This window comes from Semicossyphus pulcher, unplaced genomic scaffold (genome assembly GCF_022749685.1).
Source record: "Semicossyphus pulcher isolate SPU_LCO1_2020_fin unplaced genomic scaffold, fSemPul1.0.p SCAF_8, whole genome shotgun sequence".
In the NCBI taxonomy this organism is placed as follows: domain Eukaryota; kingdom Metazoa; phylum Chordata; class Actinopteri; order Labriformes; family Labridae; genus Semicossyphus; species Semicossyphus pulcher.
In genome coordinates this window covers 15,517,445-15,537,180 of record NW_027211759.1, presented here as the reverse complement: position 1 = coordinate 15,537,180, position 19,736 = coordinate 15,517,445, and the positions used below count along the sequence as shown (strand labels likewise).

The following is a 19,736-nucleotide window of genomic DNA, read 5'->3' as shown; positions in this document are numbered from 1 at the left end:
CTATGTGCGCCTGAATACATACATATATCTAAGCATGTTTGTGTGTGTGAATCCACATGTATCCTCCTGCAGACAGAGGAGAAACTACAGTACATTTCATAATTGTTTGTGCATTTGAGCGAACGCTCATATGGAAAAAAAAAAAGGAAATGCAAAGTCTAAAGTGTGATCAAGAAAAGATAGAGCTTGTGTCTGTGTGCGCCTTAAAGAGAAATGTGTGTTGAAGGGTCATGCTGAATTGTATGTAGTGAGAAAGGGAGATAAGATGTGTGTGTGTGTGTGTGTTTGTAAGAGAAAAGAGGAGAGAAAGAGAAGTGAGATGGGAAGGAGGAAAGGGTGGGAGGAAGAGAAAGAAATGGGGTGATGCTGTGTGTGTCTGTGTGTGTGTGTGTGCGTGTGTGTGTGGTGGGGTGGAGGGCTGGTGGAGAGGGAGCGAGGGGGGGGGGCAGGCACAGTCAGTTCTGATAACAGCAACAGTAGGAGGAGGATGAGCCGTGGGACCGCCCCACTCTCCCACAGATATAAATAGGAGGTGGATTTTTTTACTCCACTCATTTCTCCTGAAGGATGAGATCCCTGAAACACCTCAAACATCACTCCAGGAACAATGTGGTGAGTTTGTAAGCTAAAAGATGGAGAAGGATGTGTTGCTGCTCAGGACTAAGAGAGAGAGAGAGGCTGGGGGGGGGGGTCAGTGGTTACTTGTTTGCAGTTTGTTAGTGAGGTGTTTACACTCTTGTCTGTGTGTGTGTGTGTGAGTGTGAGAGGAAGCGAGATTACTTTTCACATTCATATGAGTACCGCAGTGGGAACATCTTTTCTAAACAGATAAGAGTTGTGTTTCTATCTGTGCCGCACGCTTTCTTTTCCCTGCTGCTGCTCTAATTGTTTGTCCTTAGGTGTCTTTCAGATGCAACTTTAAATGTGAAAGTACGGACTCTCGCAATTACTACCCTACCTCCTCTGTCTCCTTGTCATTTGTCTTTTTCTCTTTCATTTTGTCAGCCTTTCATTTTGCTGTGCTTTTTCTTCTCTCTCCTGCTCCCCCCCCCCTCCCTCCTTCCCCTCTTTCACTCACTCACTCTGTCTTTCTGTCTCTCTTCAACCCCCCCCCCGCACACCCCCTCCCTCTCCTTTTCCTTTCTCTCTTCCCTCCTCTCACATGCTCACTCAATCTCTCCTTCCCCTTCCCTCCCCTCCCTCTCCTCCCCTCTTTCTTTATCTTTCAGCCCCTCCATCTCATTTCTGTCTCCGTCTCCCTCCCTCCACTCCTCCCCCGCCCACAGCTCTTTCTCCTTCTCTCCATACCTCCCTCCCTCTCTTTTCTCTCACTTGCACACACACACATACACACACACACACACATGCTTTCAAATACACACCCAGTCTCTTTCCTCTTCTTTCTCACAAACACACAGTCTGTCTCTGTCTGACTACTTTAAAAGCAGTAATTATAAATGACGTGGTTATCAGGGCATCCAGGTCTACTCCCCTCTCCCACTCACACAAACACACACATACACACCTTTATTCCTGCACTATCTCCTCTTCCTTTCTCCCTTTTCTCCATCCACTCCTGTCTTTTCTCTCAGTATTGTGTCAGGAGAGGAAGCAGCTCTTACTCCTATGTATGCCACAGAGTGAAGACTAGTGTGTAGTGTGACAGGAAAGTAGGGGTCAGAGCTTCTCTCTGTACATTTTCCTACCAGTCACATTCATGCCGAGAAATAGCCTGAAACCAGCAGCCCACAATACTCGCTTCCTCCTCAACCAGAGAGCCAGCACCACAGTTTCTTCACCATAGTTTCAATGTAGCACTTTTACAGGTGGCGAGGTAACCATGTGCATGTGGGTCTGAAACACTTCCGAACTGTGCGATTATGTTTGCGAGTTTATGCAACGGGCTGGAATCCAGAATGAGCTCGAAGCTCAATCGAATGTCTGTTATGGATATGAGTCTGCCTGGCGGCATATATCATCTTGTTAAGGAAGCCCGGTGTGGCAGGCGTTATGAAGTCTGTTAAAGCGAGCGTAGAGTCGAGACGCTCTGCTCCCCATGAATGGGACAGATAGAACCAGTGATGAGCTGACTTTGGTCGGTCCGGGCTGCCCCGGGACCCCACAGGAAGTGCCGAGGACAGTCCACGGAAGTCAACTTCCTGGCTGGACCTGCATCCCTTGTTGTGTTCTTTATTATTCTAAAGCCTGTCAAGGAAGGAAGCGGGGTGCTAACGCAGATCTGCCTTATCTTCTCAATCAAATGTTCTGTGGATTCAGAGAAAAGAAACAAGGCGTAGTCCGAATGCGGCTTTCACAGAGTAACCCGGAAAAACATGATCTTAATTCTCTCCTGGTGTCTTCGGGAAGGAAGATTGTGTCGCTTTTTAGCCACTCTGAAACATTATGCCATAATTTCGATATCATGGCGACTCAAATCCTTTTGTTTGTCTTAATAGGAGGGTTACCAATATCACGTTGCTAGGGGAAAAGAGGTTATATGAGGAAACATCGTGTAAGGCAGGGTTTGAAAGAATGGAACAAAGATATTAAAACAAACGCACACATCTATTATTAAGTCTAGTTTTAAAACTTGTGTTGTATGTTTTATGTGTTTTGTTCCAGGAGGAGGAGAGTAGCCGTTTGGTGCGGACATACCCCAAGATGACGGAGGGCCAAGTGGATGTGGGCACACAGACGGAGCCTGTGGTGGTGCTATCTCTGGCTCAGGCAGCCGTTCTTGGACTCATCTCCCAGAATGAAATCTTTGGGGCCACCATTGCCCCTAATGGCTTTTACACAGGGGAGCCCAGAGAGAGCCACCCTCCTCCACCTGAGGCAATGGAGTATGAGTACGCTGACCAGCTGATAGGGGCAAACGGCGACTACCTAGCTGAGCCTGCCGGGGAGCCGGAGCCGCAGCCTCACTGCAGTGAGAGAAGGCGGCCCGGGCCCCGTGGGCGGACCAAGAGGCCCAGGAGTGATGGAGAACTGGAGGGTCAGCCACACAAAGTAACAAGTCCACAGGCTCAGGTTAAAGGTGAACGGCTCGAGTCTGACACCCCTCCTTCCTGCATTCACATGAACAGCAGGCATAGTCCTGGCAAGTCAGAGGAACCAGTCACCCAACAAGCTTCACTGAAAGAGGAGCAGGCCTGTGGAAACTGTCCCTCATGTGTGCGAGACACATCCAGGCCACAAACAGATGGACAGCCAGAACAGGAAACAAACACTGGCAGAGAAAGGGAGAGGAAGGAAGAAGAGCTGGTTGTGGAGGAAGAGGAAGAGGAGGAGGCACTAAACCTCAAGACCAGCGGCGAGACGGGCAGTCCTCTGGAGAATCGTTATTATGAGTCCAATGAGGTGGCCTACGAGTCTGCAGACATGGCCCTGCCAGGGGAATATGAGGAGAACAACCAGGCCATGTTGTGGTCGGACCCAGAGGGACTGGCCAGGCGAATGCAGATCGACCGGTTGGACATCAACGTTCAGATCGACGAGTCTTACTGTGTAGATGTGGGAGAGGGTTTGAAACGCTGGAAGTGCCGCATGTGTGAAAAGTCGTACACATCCAAGTATAACCTTGTCACTCATATTCTCGGTCACAATGGAATTAAGCCCCATGAATGTCTACACTGTGGAAAGCTCTTCAAGCAGCCCAGCCATCTCCAGACTCACCTGCTCACCCACCAGGGAACCCGACCTCACAAGTGCACCGTTTGTGAGAAGGCCTTTACGCAGACCAGCCACCTGAAGAGGCACATGCTGCAGCATTCGGATGTCAAACCCTACAGCTGTCGCTTCTGCGGCCGAGGCTTCGCCTACCCAAGCGAGCTGAGGACCCATGAGAACAAACACGAGAACGGTCAGTGCCACGTCTGCACCCAGTGTGGACTTGAGTTTCCAACCTATGCGCACCTGAAGCGCCACCTGACGAGCCACCAGGGTCCGACTACCTACCAGTGCACAGAGTGCCACAAGTCTTTTGCATACCGCAGCCAGCTACAGAACCACTTGATGAAGCACCAGAATGTGCGGCCCTACGTTTGCCCCGAGTGCGGCATGGAGTTTGTCCAGATCCACCACCTTCGACAACACGCTCTCACTCACAAGGTACTGGCTGCGCACACCCTCGCACTTAAGGTCCTGAAACCCAAAGATGTCTACCAGTTTGTGGACAAAAAACTCGCCTTATGCAACGACACATCGCTAAACCTTGATTTAAAATAGAAAAATGACATTATCCAGATATAAATATAAGGGATTTAGGGATTTAGAGGAAAGGTATTTTAGCTTCACTCACTCAGAGTCCTCATAGAAAAATGGGGGGTATATTGCACACTTGCATCACAGCCTTTTCTCCAAAACCAGTTGCTTTGTAAACACAGCCTTCAAAGGCCTTGAGTTTTTTTTTTGTGTGGCTCAACCCCCCTCTTGCATGTGTTTTGTGTTGTGTTTCGTCTGCAGAGCTACTTCCCTTTGTGTCTGATGAATCACTCTTTCTGTCTCTCCATTTCTTTATATAGTGGGTTTTATTCTATAGGGGAAACATCCAAGCCTCCTTGTATATGCTTTTGTTAATTATTAAAATAAAAGTTAAGTAAATGTTGAAGCGTCTTTCCACTGTTAGACTTTTTCCACTCTGTCTGTCAACACTTAGGGGGGCTAATGTAATCTACATGAGAATGCAAAGCTCGCATGCAAGCCCCTTGAGTGTTTTCTCCCTGTGACTCATTATTTATTTTCCTCTGGACCATATATTTAGCCAAATTAATTAAAAGACCCAAACACTTTTTGTTCCCCAAGGGTATGAAAGAATTCAAGTGTGACGTCTGTGCCAGAGAGTTCACCCTTTCTGCCAACCTGAAGAGACACATGTTGATCCATGCCAGTGTGAGGCCCTTCCAGTGCCACGTCTGCTTCAAGACCTTTGTCCAGAAGCAGACCCTTAAAACGCACATGATTGTCCACCTGCCGGTCAAGCCTTTCAAATGCAAGGTGAGTGAAGCAGGTGGAAGTTCCCCTTCAGGACAAACTATTGTGATGGAGTTGGGATGGGTGCTGACTATTGTGCTCTCGTCTCTCAGGTGTGCGGAAAGTCGTTCAACAGAATGTACAACCTCCTCGGCCACATGCATCTGCACGCCGGCAGCAAGCCCTTCAAGTGCCCTTACTGCACCAGCAAGTTCAACCTGAAGGGCAACCTCAGCCGACACATGAAGGTCAAACACGGCATCATGGACACCTCAATAGACGGACAAGGTGAGCAGCTCCATCAATTATCCTTAATTACTTTCTCTGCTTTGAAATAGATGAAACTCTCTGATGACATTTAAAGTCGATGATGGGTTATGTGCAGCAAATTTCCCAGTGCGACCGCTCGGTGGGCTTCATGTCGCATTATTGTCACTCAGTCTGTTTCTAATGCACTTTGACTTAGCATGTACTGTAATCTAGTGGCCAAGTGTTTTGATGTTTCTCTGTCACTCCCTCCGTGTGTGTTTAGTAAATATAGCAGTGCTTGGATTAGACATGCCTGTCTCTATCAGTAGAGACTGATACTGTGGCGGGGGAGGAGGGGCAATCTGCTGGCTGTCCTCAATGAGGCCAAGTGTCTTTAGGAAGAGCCCGTATGTTTGTGTTATTGAGGACAGAGTGGGATCAAATGTGTGTCTCCGCTTCCTTCCTCAGAGCCCCCCCAAGACCCAGAGGGCCAGGAGGACTTCGAAGAGGAGAGCTTTGAATTTAGCGAGCGAGAAAACCGGGCTAATAACAACAACACACCAGACATTGCTAAACTATCTCAGATGGAGTATTACAGCACCTATGGGAAGGGCGCGGGGCGCTTCAGCACAGCATGAATTATTAAAATGATCCCAAATAGAATAAGTGTGAACTAATGAAAACGGGATTGTTTTTTTTTTTATTGTTTTCTTATTTTTTTAAGCGCTCGGGTTGTTCTTCAAAGGTTGTGAAGAATCCCAGCAAACTAAACTGCACATTCATATGCACTGGAGTCACTCATATTGCTACAACATTTGAAAATGTTTACTTTTTATGTTACGACGTATTTTTCATCTCTCAAACGCAGCAAATCTACTGGTTAAATATTATATTCGAGATAAGGGGACGGTCTCAAACAAGAGCATTAATGTAAAAAAAATATATAAAATTGCTTATGTTCGACTCAATCTCATCTGAGACTCATTTTAAAGCACATTTTTTAGCATAAAAGCATATGGTGATGTTATACTGCACTTACTCATTCAGACAATCCCGGTCTCTGTCAGTGGTTGGGGTCAACTAATGTGAATGCTTAAAGAAGGGAACAAGTGTTACTGTTCATCTCACTTGCCAAAGCTTTGATTTATACTGTGATAAATCAAATTTGAGGTCTGCAAAATGAGTTCAATTCCATTAGATTTGCAATCTGTGTTTTATTGTATATTATTGTACAGAATGTATCAGTTCTCTCGTATGTTGGCTGGTATTATAATCAGTGCGTTGCACTGAGGGCCGCTGTGTCTACTTTTTAGGTTTCTGCATTAACAAGCATCACCCTGTATTGATCTCTCGTCTATGAATGTAATTGTTTCTGTGGAATGTTTTCAGACGCTAATGAAAAGAAAATCAAAACACCCATTTTAATAGTAGGACCCCTTTACCAAAGAATTGGATCAAATCTTGCAGCTGCGGGCGCTGTAAGTCTCTTTTCCTTGCTGTTGTGTTGAGCTGGGACATTGGATTTCTTGGGGTCCAATCGCAGACCTCATGAAATTACATTCAGGTTCCCCTCCCACCCATCTGTAGATCTCCTCAAAAGATTACAGCAGAGAACAGACTTTGGTGCGGCTTCTCTTTCAGCCAATCTCGCCATTTCCCTCCCATCCTGGCCTTCACGACACAACACTGCAGCATTTTTTTTTTAAAGCGATGCAAACCCCCGTTTCCATATTGCAGTTGTTATTTTTTTTATGGATGAATCTCAACAAGAATTGTCCCAAAAAACTCGGACAGAAATATTAAGTGCCCCAGTGTGTCTGCAAGAGCATGCCATCCATCACGCTGTACACTGCTCTCAAGTGATGAACGACAACCTCCCAACATGTGACAGGGCCGCGGACCTTGTGGAAAATGATTTGGGAAATGCTCAATATATTCAGTTTCCCAGTGCTTAGCTTTTCAAACTTGTAACCTGCAAACAAGGTATCCATTTGCGATGTTTATATAGCACATTTAAAATAAAAATGCTCAATTTTGTGAGTTTTTCAGCTTCTGTGTTCATTCCATCACTTTTTTAGTGATGATACAAAGGGAAATATGTTCCGCTTACTTGGTTCTGTATTAGACATTAGTGTGGAGATAATGCTGATAGAAATGTATGTACAATGTTGTGTACCAGACGAAACTGTAAAATAATAAATTTATTTACCTTTAAAATGAGTACCCTTCTTTTAAACAACAGAAAACACCGAATGTGAGTCAAACGAGGGATTTATTGGCAAAATAGTTTGACAGAGGCTTCAGTCCTGCCCAAGGCATTACACAGTAATTGAATACAGTACTTCACATTACAAAAATAAAACCTTGCAAATGGGACAGATAGTAAGGGAGGCATTAGGTGGAAGGACAGCTGTCGACCATTCACAGACCTAAGAGAATACTACAAAATCCTACACACAGTACTTTTTTTTACTTCAGTAATAAGTGGATTTATTGACCTTTTAAGTTAAAAATGAGGTACAAAAACAGATGAGTGACATTGCAATCTCCAGGCTAACTATATTCTTTCAAGTCCTTCAGTTGCCGAGGGCTTTATCCAGATTTGTCTTGATGGCGTCGAGGAAGTCTGTGGTATTGACGTAGTGCTCGTTCAGCTTGACACTAAGAAGGCAAGACAAGATCAGAAAATTCAATATCGTACTTCGGGGGAGGAAAATCTGGTACAAATACAATCAATAGCTTTTATTAACTTTATTTTAAGGGTTTAGCGCAAGTTAAAGTTAGGGGTTAATAATAGCAGCAGCATCAAAAAATATGTTAGTAATCCTTAAACATAACAAGGCGAAATGCATGATATAAGAAACTTTAAACACAGTCTGACTTTACTAGCGTGACAGTTGTATTACTTATAAAAACTGTCCTGTATTCATGTCTATAGAGGCTTTAATGAAAGAGCAGGTGTGTGAGCTGCAACGCCTCATGGATTCAAAATGCTCTAAAAGGACATCTTAAAGCAGATGCCAACAAATAGTTAAAAAAAATACATGTACCAGTCGGGTAGAAACAAGTTGGTGAACAAGACAGCACATACCTCCACCAGGGCTACACAACCCTGAAGTAAGGGTTAAATAAAATGCTTAGAAAATCTTTCAGCTTTACCTCGCTCTAGAGGGGAACTCCGTTTGTTTTATTAGTAAAAATGCAGCACTGGATATGACCAGGGTCAAGACTTTTTTCTTGCGCTTTACAGCCTGACTTTCAACCATATATATATGTTATATATCTTACAAACAAGATACAAGTTCACCACCACAAGAGGTGAAAAACTAATAAAAAACAAACAAACAAAAACACTCACCCTACAGGCTACGAAGAGCATACACACTTAAACTATCAGCTAAAAACAAGGTGAAAGCACGTTTGCTTGGAGGTTTCAAGTTGCCAGGCTGTATTACACGCTGGCAGGTCAGAAACAGGGTAAACAACACTCTGTCTTACACAAGTGTTCAGACTGGTGCTGCTGGTTTAATCTGTGGGAATATTTCATTGTTGAATAAGGGACAAGATGCTATTAAACATTCATTTCCAGGTACTATAATAGGGTTGATGTAATGTTTACAAACTTCAAAGTGATCATTTATCACTTTAATGATTTTATTATTGTTTTGTATGTCTGTATTGAATGTCCTGTCTGTCTGTAACTCTGTGTGGTTGCTGCTGTCTGAGCAGGTCTCTGTTGAGAAAGAGACCACGTGTCCTAATGAGATTACCTGTCTAAATAAAGGCTAAATGAAAACAATGAGTTATTGTGAGAATAATGTGTAGTTCTAAAAAAATGTTTGGTCAATAAAATCTGCATTACTATAGCCGACAGCTTTTTAAGAACAAAGAGAAGCAGGAGACTCAGTGAGAATTATGGTTTGTTCGTCTGTCAGTTGATTGATTAACTAGTTGTCTGGACTCTACTTTAAATCCACAAAAAGGGGGATGCAGCTTAAGATTGAGGTAAAGACTAAAACTTTGGACGCGTCATGTTTGCAATGGCTTCCTAATGAAGTTTATCCACTTCACCTTTAATGTATATTTATGTCATTTGCAGTCAGGATTATTCAACATATTTAAGGCCTCACTGAAAAGAGCTTTTCTGTTCCAACATTGTCTCTGGGACTGACCGCTACTTCAAACCTTCTGAAATCTCCCAGGTATGTGTTTATGTAATCCTGCAGTAGCTCAAAGATATTTACGTTTGTTTATAGATCAGACACGGTCTGATCCAGTGCTGACTTGTAGTGGATGTGATGCATCAAACAGGGAGAGGACAAAGATCTGTGTCAGACATTTCCAGTATCTTGTTGAACCACTGAAAAGCTCTGGCTGAGCTGGAGACAAAACTACTACTAGAAGACTGTATATCATCTTCATAAGTATATTGTTAAAGAGAGTGATCAGAGCTACACTGTAAACAAATAAACACAGGACTGAACTTACTTGGGCAGGCCGTGGATGCAGCCTGCGAGGTCCTTGGTCATTGTACCGCTCTCAACAGTCTCGACGCACACCCTCTCCAGAGTCTGGGAGAATCTTCAGATGAACAAAGACATTTAGAGAAGGCATGTTTCATCCTGTAGTCAGCACATTTCACAAGACATTTAAAACAAGTCTTACTTAATGAGGTCAGGGTTTCCATCAAGTTTGCCACGATGCTCCAGGCCTCTAGTCCAGGCAAAAATGCTGGCAATGGGGTTGGTGCTGGTCGGCCTTCCCTGAAAGTAGAGTTGAGTAGAGTTGTTCATGCTCAATGTCGACCACACGGTGGCAGTATAACACCATGGATAACACAGTTTGTTTGCAAAGCCATAATGTGTCATTTTCTGTTTCATTGCCCACTTGAAATGTTTGCCAATACAGAGCCCTAAGATTGATAGAGATGGTTGCTGACCTTCTGATGTTCGCGATAGTGCCTGGTCACGGTGCCGTGGGCAGCCTCAGCCTCAATAGTCTTCCCATCAGGACACACAAGAACTGATGTCATCAGTCCCAGAGAGCCAAAACCTAAAACACAAAACATACAAATCCTTCTTTAATGCTACCCACACATCTGCTCGAAAATTGGCAGGCATCTCAAATGCTTAAAGGTCTCAGTATTTCACAACAACATAATTTCCAGAGGAGCGATGCTGTTGTTGCTTTCCAAAAATCTCACCCTGTGCGAGGATATCAGACTGAACATCTCCGTCGTAGTTCTTGCAAGCCCACACGAAGGCTCCTGAAGACTTCAGCACTTGTGCGACCATATCATCGATAAGCCTGTGCTCATACCAGATCTTCAGTTTGTCAAACTCGGGCTTGTAGTGCCTGAAGGAAATACAAACAACAATATTAGCTAAAGCAACTTTTGTAGTATTTCTTCCCTAAAATATGATAGTAAATCCTAATTGCTGTAAATAAACAAATAAAATAGATTTCTTTTACTTTTGTTTTGTTTGTGTTCTGGTTTTTCCATGTCAGATTTGTCTCAGATTTCTCCATTTGTGCATAAACAACTGAAACACTTATTACACACAAAGACAGACGACACTTACTTCTGAAAGATCTCCTCGAAGATGTCCTTGAATCGGCCGTCATAGGCTTTCAGAATGGTGTTCTTTGTGCTCATGTACAGGGGCCACTTTTTGCCAATAGCATACTGGAAGCAGCTGTGTGCAAACCCTGTGATAGACTGTTGAGGGAGAGAAATGCAAACAGTTCAGGACTGCTGCAGCATTTTATCAGTAGTACAGAGGTTAACAACCTCCCAACTTGACAAGTTGAAAGTCAACTACTACGACCTCTGATGTTGTTAAATCAAACAGACCCGTGTTGATGGAGGCAAACAAAAACAGTAGATTAGCCGGTTGAAAAGAGGTAAGGAAATGGCTGCTCCGTCAATTCTACAAATAGCCTCAGGACCAGTGTAACAGCCTTAACAGGTTTTCTTCAAGCATGAGAAAGTTAATTAAATTCCTAGTTTAAGTAGAGTAATCACACAGTAAAATTAGGGATAACTGCTTGTTAGTTATAACAATCCCTGAGCCTAAATGGGTAGATTAGGTAGTAATTGTGGTGGAAACTGGAAATTAAAAAAAAATTAGTCATTTAGATAATTATTTTTAAATTACAAATATAAAGAAAGGTACCACAAACATTCTTATCCAAATAGCATTTATGCCTAACATACAATAGGAGACTTTAAAAAGACTAAGGTTTGCAAACACCAGACATCTTTCAGGGTCAATATTTACAAGCAGGGATGCACGATATGGGATTTTTTGCCGATATCCAATATGCCAATATTTTCCAACCCTTTTTGCTGATTTCGATACCGACATTAGCAACATGTGTTTTTCCACCTAATTGCAGAGAACATCAAGTCTCCCCAGTAGTGCAATTGATATCATGCCTATTCTCATTGTAGTGGCCAAAAACTGCCGTACCGCAGACATCTGTACGTCGCTTTGGACAAAAGCGCCTGCTAAATGAAATTGTAACATCTTGCACCCTTCTTCAAGCTTGACGGAAGAGTCGTGGTGCAGGCAGTGCACGCGCACACTTGCACAGAGTAAATGTCGTGGCATTACGTCAAGCTTTTTTAAGGAATCATCGAGCATTTAGGCAAAATTAAAGCGTTGTTTTATCAGCAGAAAATATCGGCAGACATATCTGCCGTCATTTTCAAGCCATAATCTGCAGATACCGATAACAGGCCGATAATATCCCTATTTACAAGACTACAGTAGATTCTTCATTCACAAACACACCAACCCTGCAGCAGGAGAAAGCCCCCAACAAATGTTACATGTCCACCTGTGTAAGTTACATTAGCTAAAAACTACTATATTAAGCCCTAAATATTTATCTCAAAACTATTTTTTAAGATGCACGTCTTGGCTCGGAGACAGTTGCCACAAATGCAGGGATTTAGTTAAAAAGTATTGAGAGAAGGATGAACAGTTTTGTGGGATTTATTAATAATTAACCTCTCACCTCGTCTGTGTTGTACATGCCCATTCCACAGCCACCAGCAGGAAAGTCATAGACCTCCCATTCCTTGCCTGCACTTCCATCAGTAGGCGAGAAGATAATCTTGAATTTGCCAGGCTGGTCGATAACAAAGTCTGTTGCTCTGTACTGTAAGAGAAAGAAAAAGTTTCTTTAACATCAAGACGTCTCATGTTAGTCCTGCCTCTTTGTTTCTTTGGGCTCAAGAAGTAAGAGACACATTATAGTGAACTTTATTTTCTCCAGCATGTTATAGAGGAGACTCACCTGATCACCGAAGGCGTGTCTGCCGATGGTAATGGGCTGCGTCCAGCCTGGAACAAGCCTGGGAATGTTCTTGCAGATGATTGGCTCACGGAAGACTGTGCCGCCCAGGATGTTCCTGATGGTACCGTTAGGGCTCTTCCACATCTTCTTCAGGCTGAACTCTAAATATAAAAACACAGAGTCACTAATTTAAGACAGAAAATACCACAGACCTACAACAAACTGAATCATTGGTAATGTTTGACTGCCGGTCAGATGCTGATAAGAAATGCAGCATGCTCGTGTAAATATAGATGTCCCAGGAAATGTCCCTTGATCAACAGTTTGTAAACAATTCATTCAAGGAGAAATTCTCCCCACTGTCGGTCAAAGCTGGTGTTCTCTGTAATCGATAAAAGCTCAATAATATTTGTAATTGGCGCCATAGCTGTGGAGAAAGTTGTGCAAAAAGCTCGTGGTTTCGCCCATTCTACATTCCTACAACACCCAGCGTGCATTGCACCCCTACCTCTGAAAGGAACGGCCCAGCGAGAGACGCTGGAGTGAAATACTACCGTTTTCGCGGCAGGTAATGGCTCAGAGCGGTACAGAATCCGAAATATGACGAGAATATACCGGTAATCTCCGGGTCTACATTTCAAACCTGACGATTTAGAGCGAGACATGACATCAGAGGCGGGCGTCCAAGATTGAGGAAGTGTAGTTTAGCAAGCTCCCTGGCCTCCGCCAGATGGCTTGTTTTAAGTAGTCTGCTGGAGGTTTTCCAGGGCCATTGGAGAAGCAGATAGCGTCCTCCAAAGGCACAGAGAGAAAGTGCATTTTTTTCCTACCATAATGGCATTAGCTCCCCATGATAGCATGATAGGACTGAGGTTGAAAATCGGTGAACTGGCCCTTTAAATTGGAGCTCTGTCCTTGTGACTAACTGTTTAATTTCCCCAAATTCCCCCCCTGGGGATCAATAAAGGACTATCTTATCTTAATTTAAGCTAAGTATGAACACAAGAGAGGCCATAGTTTTAACTAGAAATGTATATTCAAGAGGCAATAAAGACTTTCATACCCTCCACTCTGTCTTCGTCGGGGGTGATGGTGGCACACTTAACTGCCACATGGTACTTCAAAGTTGCCAGGGCTGAGTCGATGGTGACCTGATCATCAGTCTGGTCACGGTACGGCAGTCCCAGGTCATAATACTTGAGCTCAACATCAACGTTGTTCAGGATGAGCTAAACGACGACAAAAACACACAAGGCGATTATTAACGTCTTGTAAGAACACAGTTCTAACTAAACCATTACACTGTATAGAAACTCAAGAAGTAGTGCTTTAAAAATGTGACTACAAAACTAAAGAATCAACTCAAGAACTCTAATTTATTACAATCATAATACATTGAAAGTCTGTATATTTGCAAGATTTACTCATTTGCAAGTTCACTTTTGACTCTCAAAACACCAGCGCTGTTATCTCATGATTCTCCACGTTTTCTTCCTGAGCCAACGCACCATCTGTTCCCTCTGGATTGAGATCAGCCAGTGACTGAATGAAACATCACACAGGCCCCTCCCCCCACATCATACATACATAATCTACCCGTAACACTCCCCCCCCTAACATCCACGTGTCAGTCTGTGAGGTAAAAATAGAAGAGTCAGACAGACAGCGTGGGCACCTCGTCCTCTGGGACTCACAACAGTGTTTTGTGCGTCTAACCCTCCACCCCTGGGTGCCTCCTGGTCACCTTCTCTTTGATGAACTCCCAGATGATCCTGGTCATCTCGTCTCCGTCCATCTCCACCACCGGCTGGGCCACTTTGATGCGTTTGTCGGCATCTGTCAATCATACAAACGGAAGGGTTTAAGTAAAAAAAACAACAACACTGTTTTCATTCACAAAAAATGCTCAATGTTTAAACAGCACTGAGCACCAATCAGACAAAGGATATTAGAGTGATTGGAAAAAGAGATATCCTGTTTTCAGACTGTCTGCAGAGTGCGGCAGCAGCATTTTTCTATTTCCTGTTTCTTTTATATCTGCAAGATATTATTTGCACCTCATGCTTTAACTGACAAATACCCCCATTAATGATTAATTTCTCTATTATTTCTTTATTCATTGATTAATCAAGTAGTGAAAAATCATCAGCACGCCTTAAAATCTTTTTTCCGGTCTGAAACAGTCTGTTCATTTTACTGTCAAATGTTTTACAAGCTGGAACCAGAAAATGTTTTGACATTTTTATATGAAAGACTGACTAAATGGAAAAATTGATTCATAAAATTGCAGTTTATTTTCCTGTTTATCAAATTATCAATAAACTGACCGTTTCAGCTGCATTGAAGAATTCGCCATGTTGATTTAACAATCTTTTACCCATTGCAAACGTCAGCCTCACAAAACCTTTACAAAGCCAATATTAATTTGAGCAGTTATATAAAACATGCAGCTTTTATAAACATATTGCTGTGTTATCAGACTCTCTCCCCACATTATGTTTTGCTGAGTCACATCACTGCCCTAGATCTCTAATCAGTGAAATAGCCTAAATCTGGCTTCAAAGTTTGTGTTTCAGAGATCCGTTTAAAAAAAACAAAAACACTCTGTCGTGCCACTTGGAAAAATACTTAAGGGGATCTTGAATAAACAGTTAGTTTCACACTAATAGTTATAATATTAGTTACAGGAATAAAAAAAAAACTAAATGCAATTTCCTCAAACCCATGTATTAAGTCATGTTCAAAACTGGTTCTGAACTGTTACAGCTTCATAGTATGCTTTTTTTCCTCTCATCAAAAGGACGACGCTTAAGAGCGTGGTCTCTTCTCTGCTTCCCAGCAGGACCAGCGTATATAAGTACCTTTAATCATATCTCCTCTCATTCTGCTCAGTGTGAGAGTCCTGCCAGCAGGAGCATTTCACTGAATAGAAAAGTTCAGGGGGAGGTGCAGAGGATCAAGTGACTCTCTGGTTTCCCAGCCAAATTACTGTTCCCCCAATGCTACCAAGGCTCTTCCCAGAATGATGCAGATAAAACATAAGGAGTAAGCATTACTTACACATATTAAATGTATTAAATAAGTGTCAAAAATCCACGTGGGTTTGAGCAGACTTTTGACCGAGTTAGGGTTATGAAGCCTTGGTAACACCTGTCAAAACAGCCCCTGCTCTGCAGAGTACAGATAGAGTACATGGTGAGTGCGAGGCTCTGAAAATAACCTCATAGCAAAGACAGTTGTGACCTTCCTGTTAAAGCTACCTTACTCACTAGCATACAGAAGAGAAATAAGAAAGGCTTGAGTATTAGCTCGCCGGAGAGTGTCTGTCACTAATGGTGAGCCTAATAAACAAACAAGGCCTTGCTATTGTTTGTGCTCTGGAGTACAATGGCTAACTAACTGTGTAGTAATCAGCTGAGCTCGGTTTAGGGAGTTTGTCATTTTGAAGAAGTAGATCGTGTTTTAGAGTAAACTTGAGTGACATTTCAAATGTATGTGCAAGGTAACTGAAGTTATGCCAAAGCAGGTAATGTATAGAACCAAGGTCCCAACTGTTGCTGTAGAGCTAATTCATTGATAAAATGTTAACTATTAAAGGAACTGCCAATTATTTTGATCTGTTAATCTGTTCAACTATATTTTTAAGCAAAAACAAAAAGGGGGGTAAATTTCTCTGATTCCAGCTTCTTAAAAAGGTTCAAATGATCTGGTTCCTTTTCTCCATAACAGTAAACTGAATATCTTTGGGTTGTAGACAAAACAAGATCACATCTTTTCTAACCATTTCAGTTTGACAGATCAACCAAGTAGTAGATTAATCTAGAAATGTATAAGGGATTAAGAGAAAAAGATGATTACATAATTCAAATTATATAATATATAGAGTATAGAGATGCAGTACAATATATTAGAATAGTTATTCTGTTAGTCATTGGGGTAGTTTAAGTAATAAGTCATGCAAAAATGGTAAACATGACACAATAACAGTTATAGTGCAGCACTGTAACTATAGCTTATTTGTTGCACAGTTAAGAGTGTGCAGATATTATTGATGAATCATGAAAATTATCATTTGCTACAATATTCCAAACACTATCAGTCACACTGTATATGCAGCTTGTGATGTAGGAAAGCGGTGGTATTATAAACCTTTATGTTATGATTGAGCGTAATAAAGCGCCTCCTGAGCGAAGGTTAACTGGATTTTTGTTAATTTGATAACAGACTTAGTAATTCTCTATCTGCTGTCGGAACAGTGCAGTCTCTGCAGCATTGCATCATGGGTAAGTCATTAAACACTACTATTTGGCATCATTTCTGTCTCATCCAACCTAAATCTGCTCAAAATGGGCTCTGCTCTCACAGTGGAGGGGGGATGGGAGTGCAGGAGGAAGCTGAGCAGGTTATGTAACATCTGAATGCATCAACAAATGCTGGACACTGAAGGGCGAGCTGAAACAAAGTCATGTGGGCAGGCCTGCCTCATCATTTCCACACGCACTATGTATAGGGATCTGCAGAGCAAAACCTGTCAGTGGCAGAAATACACATGCAGTTAAAATATGTTGGAATTTCACCTAAAATCCCTCTGTGATCCAAAGCTTAGCTTCAGTGTGCTGAAACAAGCTGTCTCCTTTTGAAATACAAGATCAAATGGAAAACTACAATTTAAAAACAACTCAACCGTTACTTTTAGTCTGTATATGGCTTTGACATGGATTGTTCTATTTACATTGTTGTCATAACTGCTAGCAATGCAATGCCTTAGATTTAGAACCGGCACCAGAACAATACTTTGTACTGAGCACAGGGTATTTACAACCGAACAGTGAAGATCAATCTGAACTGTTATTTGCTTAAATACTATTTGTGCTGTATACATTAAGGGAAAGCAGCCAAAACAAAGTGCCCTGAAGACGACCGGAATAACCTCTGTCAGTGTGTCCTCTGGTTAACTTTCAACACATAAAGGCAAGCCTTCAGTCTTACCCTATACAAAGAAAATAAACCATACCAGGTAGACAAAATGACACAACCTAGCTGCAGGCAAGTCAGCAGATCAGTTAATGAACTGTCAAACTACTTGAAACCCTGACAGAAAAGGAAGCAGCTGCAAATGAAAGGCTTCAAAGTTTACGACCTAAAGTTGAAGACTATTGGCGGCATTAGTAAAGTCCACAGCCAGGAGGAAACCGCATGTTGGCCCATTTTATGAACACTTAAATTTTAAGGCCATGTGATTAAATGTAATAAAAGACAATGCAACTTGTGACTACAAATAAAACAACTGACAAATGACTGTAAATCCTCCAGGCATAACCTTTGCTCTACTGCAAAAATGGTCACACTGTTCCCATAAACTAATAATTTCTGATTTAAACGACACACAGAAAGAACACTGCCATAGGTGTATGATCTCAAGCGGTCTGTAGTACACGCTCAACAGTTTAGGATGTCTTGTGTACCTAAGACATTCCCTGAGGTGCAAACTTGGCTACTATCATTCACCACTGACAGACGGGTACACTGTTAAGTTCAAATGACACATTGATTCAATCACACAGTGCCCTTCAACTGACCCACTGCTTTCTAAACACAAACTGGTGGTGCTTGTGTGAGTTGCAAGGAGATCTGAATAACTACACCACAGCAGAGCAGAATTTCTGCTGTGTGAAATTTGGGATGACTGCAGAGAGACCACGTGATAAATCTGGATCCCTTCTCAAAATAACATGCAAATAAACCTGATTTGAGCTGTTCTCCTGGCACTGATTTAAATAAAAATCCAATAATCCAATAGATATAGAGATATAAAATTACAAGCATGAAATGCTAAGGTCAGAAGTAGTAGACAGTGCAGGTATTTGAAGAGTGAATGAAACCCAGATGGAAAACATGATGTAGGACAGACCGAGCTCTGGCAGCGGCAGCCATTGCTCTTTATAGCTGAGCCTCGTATGCGGTGGCGGCTGACCTGAGCAAAACTTTTCCAAGTCAGCGTCGATTTTACCACATGACGACTGAGAGCAGGTCATTTGAACATCTCGTTTCATTTTGAGTCACAGCAATGCTTTTACTTTCAACTGCATTTCCGCACAGATGTGCGGCTCGCAAGAAAGATTCATTTAATAACTACCGGTTTTTCCTCTCCATACATTTATTATTCGAGCGAATGCAGGGTGTTAACTCGCACCGTAACATTTAATTTTATGACATATTTTGTGCGTTAACGTCTCATTCATTAATGTGACCTTAAATCTTCACAATGTCATTAACTGTTTCTCAAACTTTGGATGGGGAAGACAAAGACAGCTCTCCACCGGCTGGCTGCTCGGTTCGCTTCCTGGCCCTCATCTCTCTCGACATTTACTGCTGATTATATAAACAGCTTGCTCCTGAGGCGATATAAAAAGGCAAACACGTTGAACAGTGAAGCGTTAGAGCATCGCTTCTCCTAAGCTCGGAAAACAATTAACACCATTATCAGCATCCAATTCGGCTAGCACGCGCAGCTCTCCTAGCATGGCTGCGTAGCACGGCGGCACTACCGGCTTCTAACTGCTGCTTGATGATGCCCGGCTAACATTAATACATCATCTGAGCTACATTAATAAACAAGCTAATGCAAGCAGCAGTTAAGCGTCAACACAATGATGCTGAGGATGACCCCGGTTATCTCGCTCAACTCACAGTTTCTTTGTGGTAAAGTCTGGCAACTCGCAGCAGGAGCCAACACCGCGGGGTTTCTGGAAAAGGCGGCGGCGGACCTCGACAGAGAGCTGAGGACTTTCAAATATCCAGCCATGTCTCCCAATTTGAGGTTGACACTCGACGAAAGTCAGAGCAAAGGAGGGGGAAAGGCGCTCCAAGGCTCTGTGCAATATAGAGAGCAGCAGTGACAGCACCGCCCTTCTTCCCTCCCCGGCGGGACACGCTGAGCGCTACGTCAGTCACACAGACACGGAGGAGGAGGGACCGAAACAAAGTAGCGGTTAAACTGAGCAGCTGCTGCAGCCTCGACTCAGCACTGGGTTCAAAGCAGGGTGAACTTTCACCTCGAATTTTCTCCCATCACTGCTGCTACACTTTCGCTGGTTATGAAAATTAATTATGATTTCTCTATATGACCTACAAAAGCAAACATGACCACCAGCGACAAGATTGATTATTTCCATATAGTTATTTTTAATGCCTGAAACAGCTGGCTGGGG

At 42.8% G+C, this 19,736-nt stretch overlaps 2 protein-coding genes across 2 annotated transcripts; one reads left to right on the top strand and one right to left on the bottom strand.

Moving 5' to 3' along the window:
- The first annotated feature begins 567 nt into the window (after nt 1-567).
- On the top strand, nt 568-7,488 carry znf710a (zinc finger protein 710a). Its single transcript, XM_069686175.1, has 5 exons — nt 568-612; nt 2,623-4,110; nt 4,804-4,995; nt 5,085-5,259; nt 5,689-7,488. Exons 1-5 carry the CDS (start codon nt 568-570, stop codon nt 5,856-5,858), a joined length of 2,070 nt encoding a protein of 689 aa, XP_069542276.1. The 3' UTR covers nt 5,859-7,488.
- Nucleotides 7,474-19,392, bottom strand: idh2 (isocitrate dehydrogenase (NADP(+)) 2). Its single transcript, XM_069686177.1, has 11 exons — nt 19,216-19,392; nt 14,270-14,361; nt 13,589-13,754; nt 12,526-12,686; nt 12,244-12,387; nt 10,803-10,939; nt 10,424-10,575; nt 10,160-10,272; nt 9,886-9,983; nt 9,709-9,801; nt 7,474-7,881 (listed from the first exon to the last, which is right to left on the bottom strand). The coding sequence occupies exons 1-11, from the start codon at nt 19,328-19,330 to the stop codon at nt 7,797-7,799; spliced, it is 1,356 nt and encodes a 451-aa protein (XP_069542278.1). The 5' UTR covers nt 19,331-19,392; the 3' UTR covers nt 7,474-7,796.
- Nucleotides 19,393-19,736: the final 344 nt, after the last annotated feature.

What these genes read in the sequence shown, in the direction of transcription:
- znf710a (XM_069686175.1), top strand. Translation starts at nt 568, where the DNA reads ATGAGATCCCTGAAACACCTCAAACATCACTCCAGGAACAATGTG. An exon ending in ATCACTCCAGGAACAATGTG is followed by an intron (nt 613 to 2,622) that starts GTGAGTTTGTAA and finishes GTTTTGTTCCAG; the next exon opens with GAGGAGGAGAGTAGCCGTTT. An exon ending in TCAAGCCTTTCAAATGCAAG is followed by an intron (nt 4,996 to 5,084) that starts GTGAGTGAAGCA and finishes CTCGTCTCTCAG; the next exon opens with GTGTGCGGAAAGTCGTTCAA.
- idh2 (XM_069686177.1), bottom strand. Translation starts at nt 19,330, where the DNA reads ATGGCTGGATATTTGAAAGTCCTCAGCTCTCTGTCGAGGTCCGCCGCC. An exon ending in TTCGAGGAGATCTTTCAGAA is followed by an intron (nt 10,576 to 10,802) that starts GTAAGTGTCGTC and finishes TATTTCCTTCAG; the next exon opens with GCACTACAAGCCCGAGTTTG. An exon ending in GGAAACCCTGACCTCATTAA is followed by an intron (nt 9,802 to 9,885) that starts GTAAGACTTGTT and finishes GTTCATCTGAAG; the next exon opens with ATTCTCCCAGACTCTGGAGA.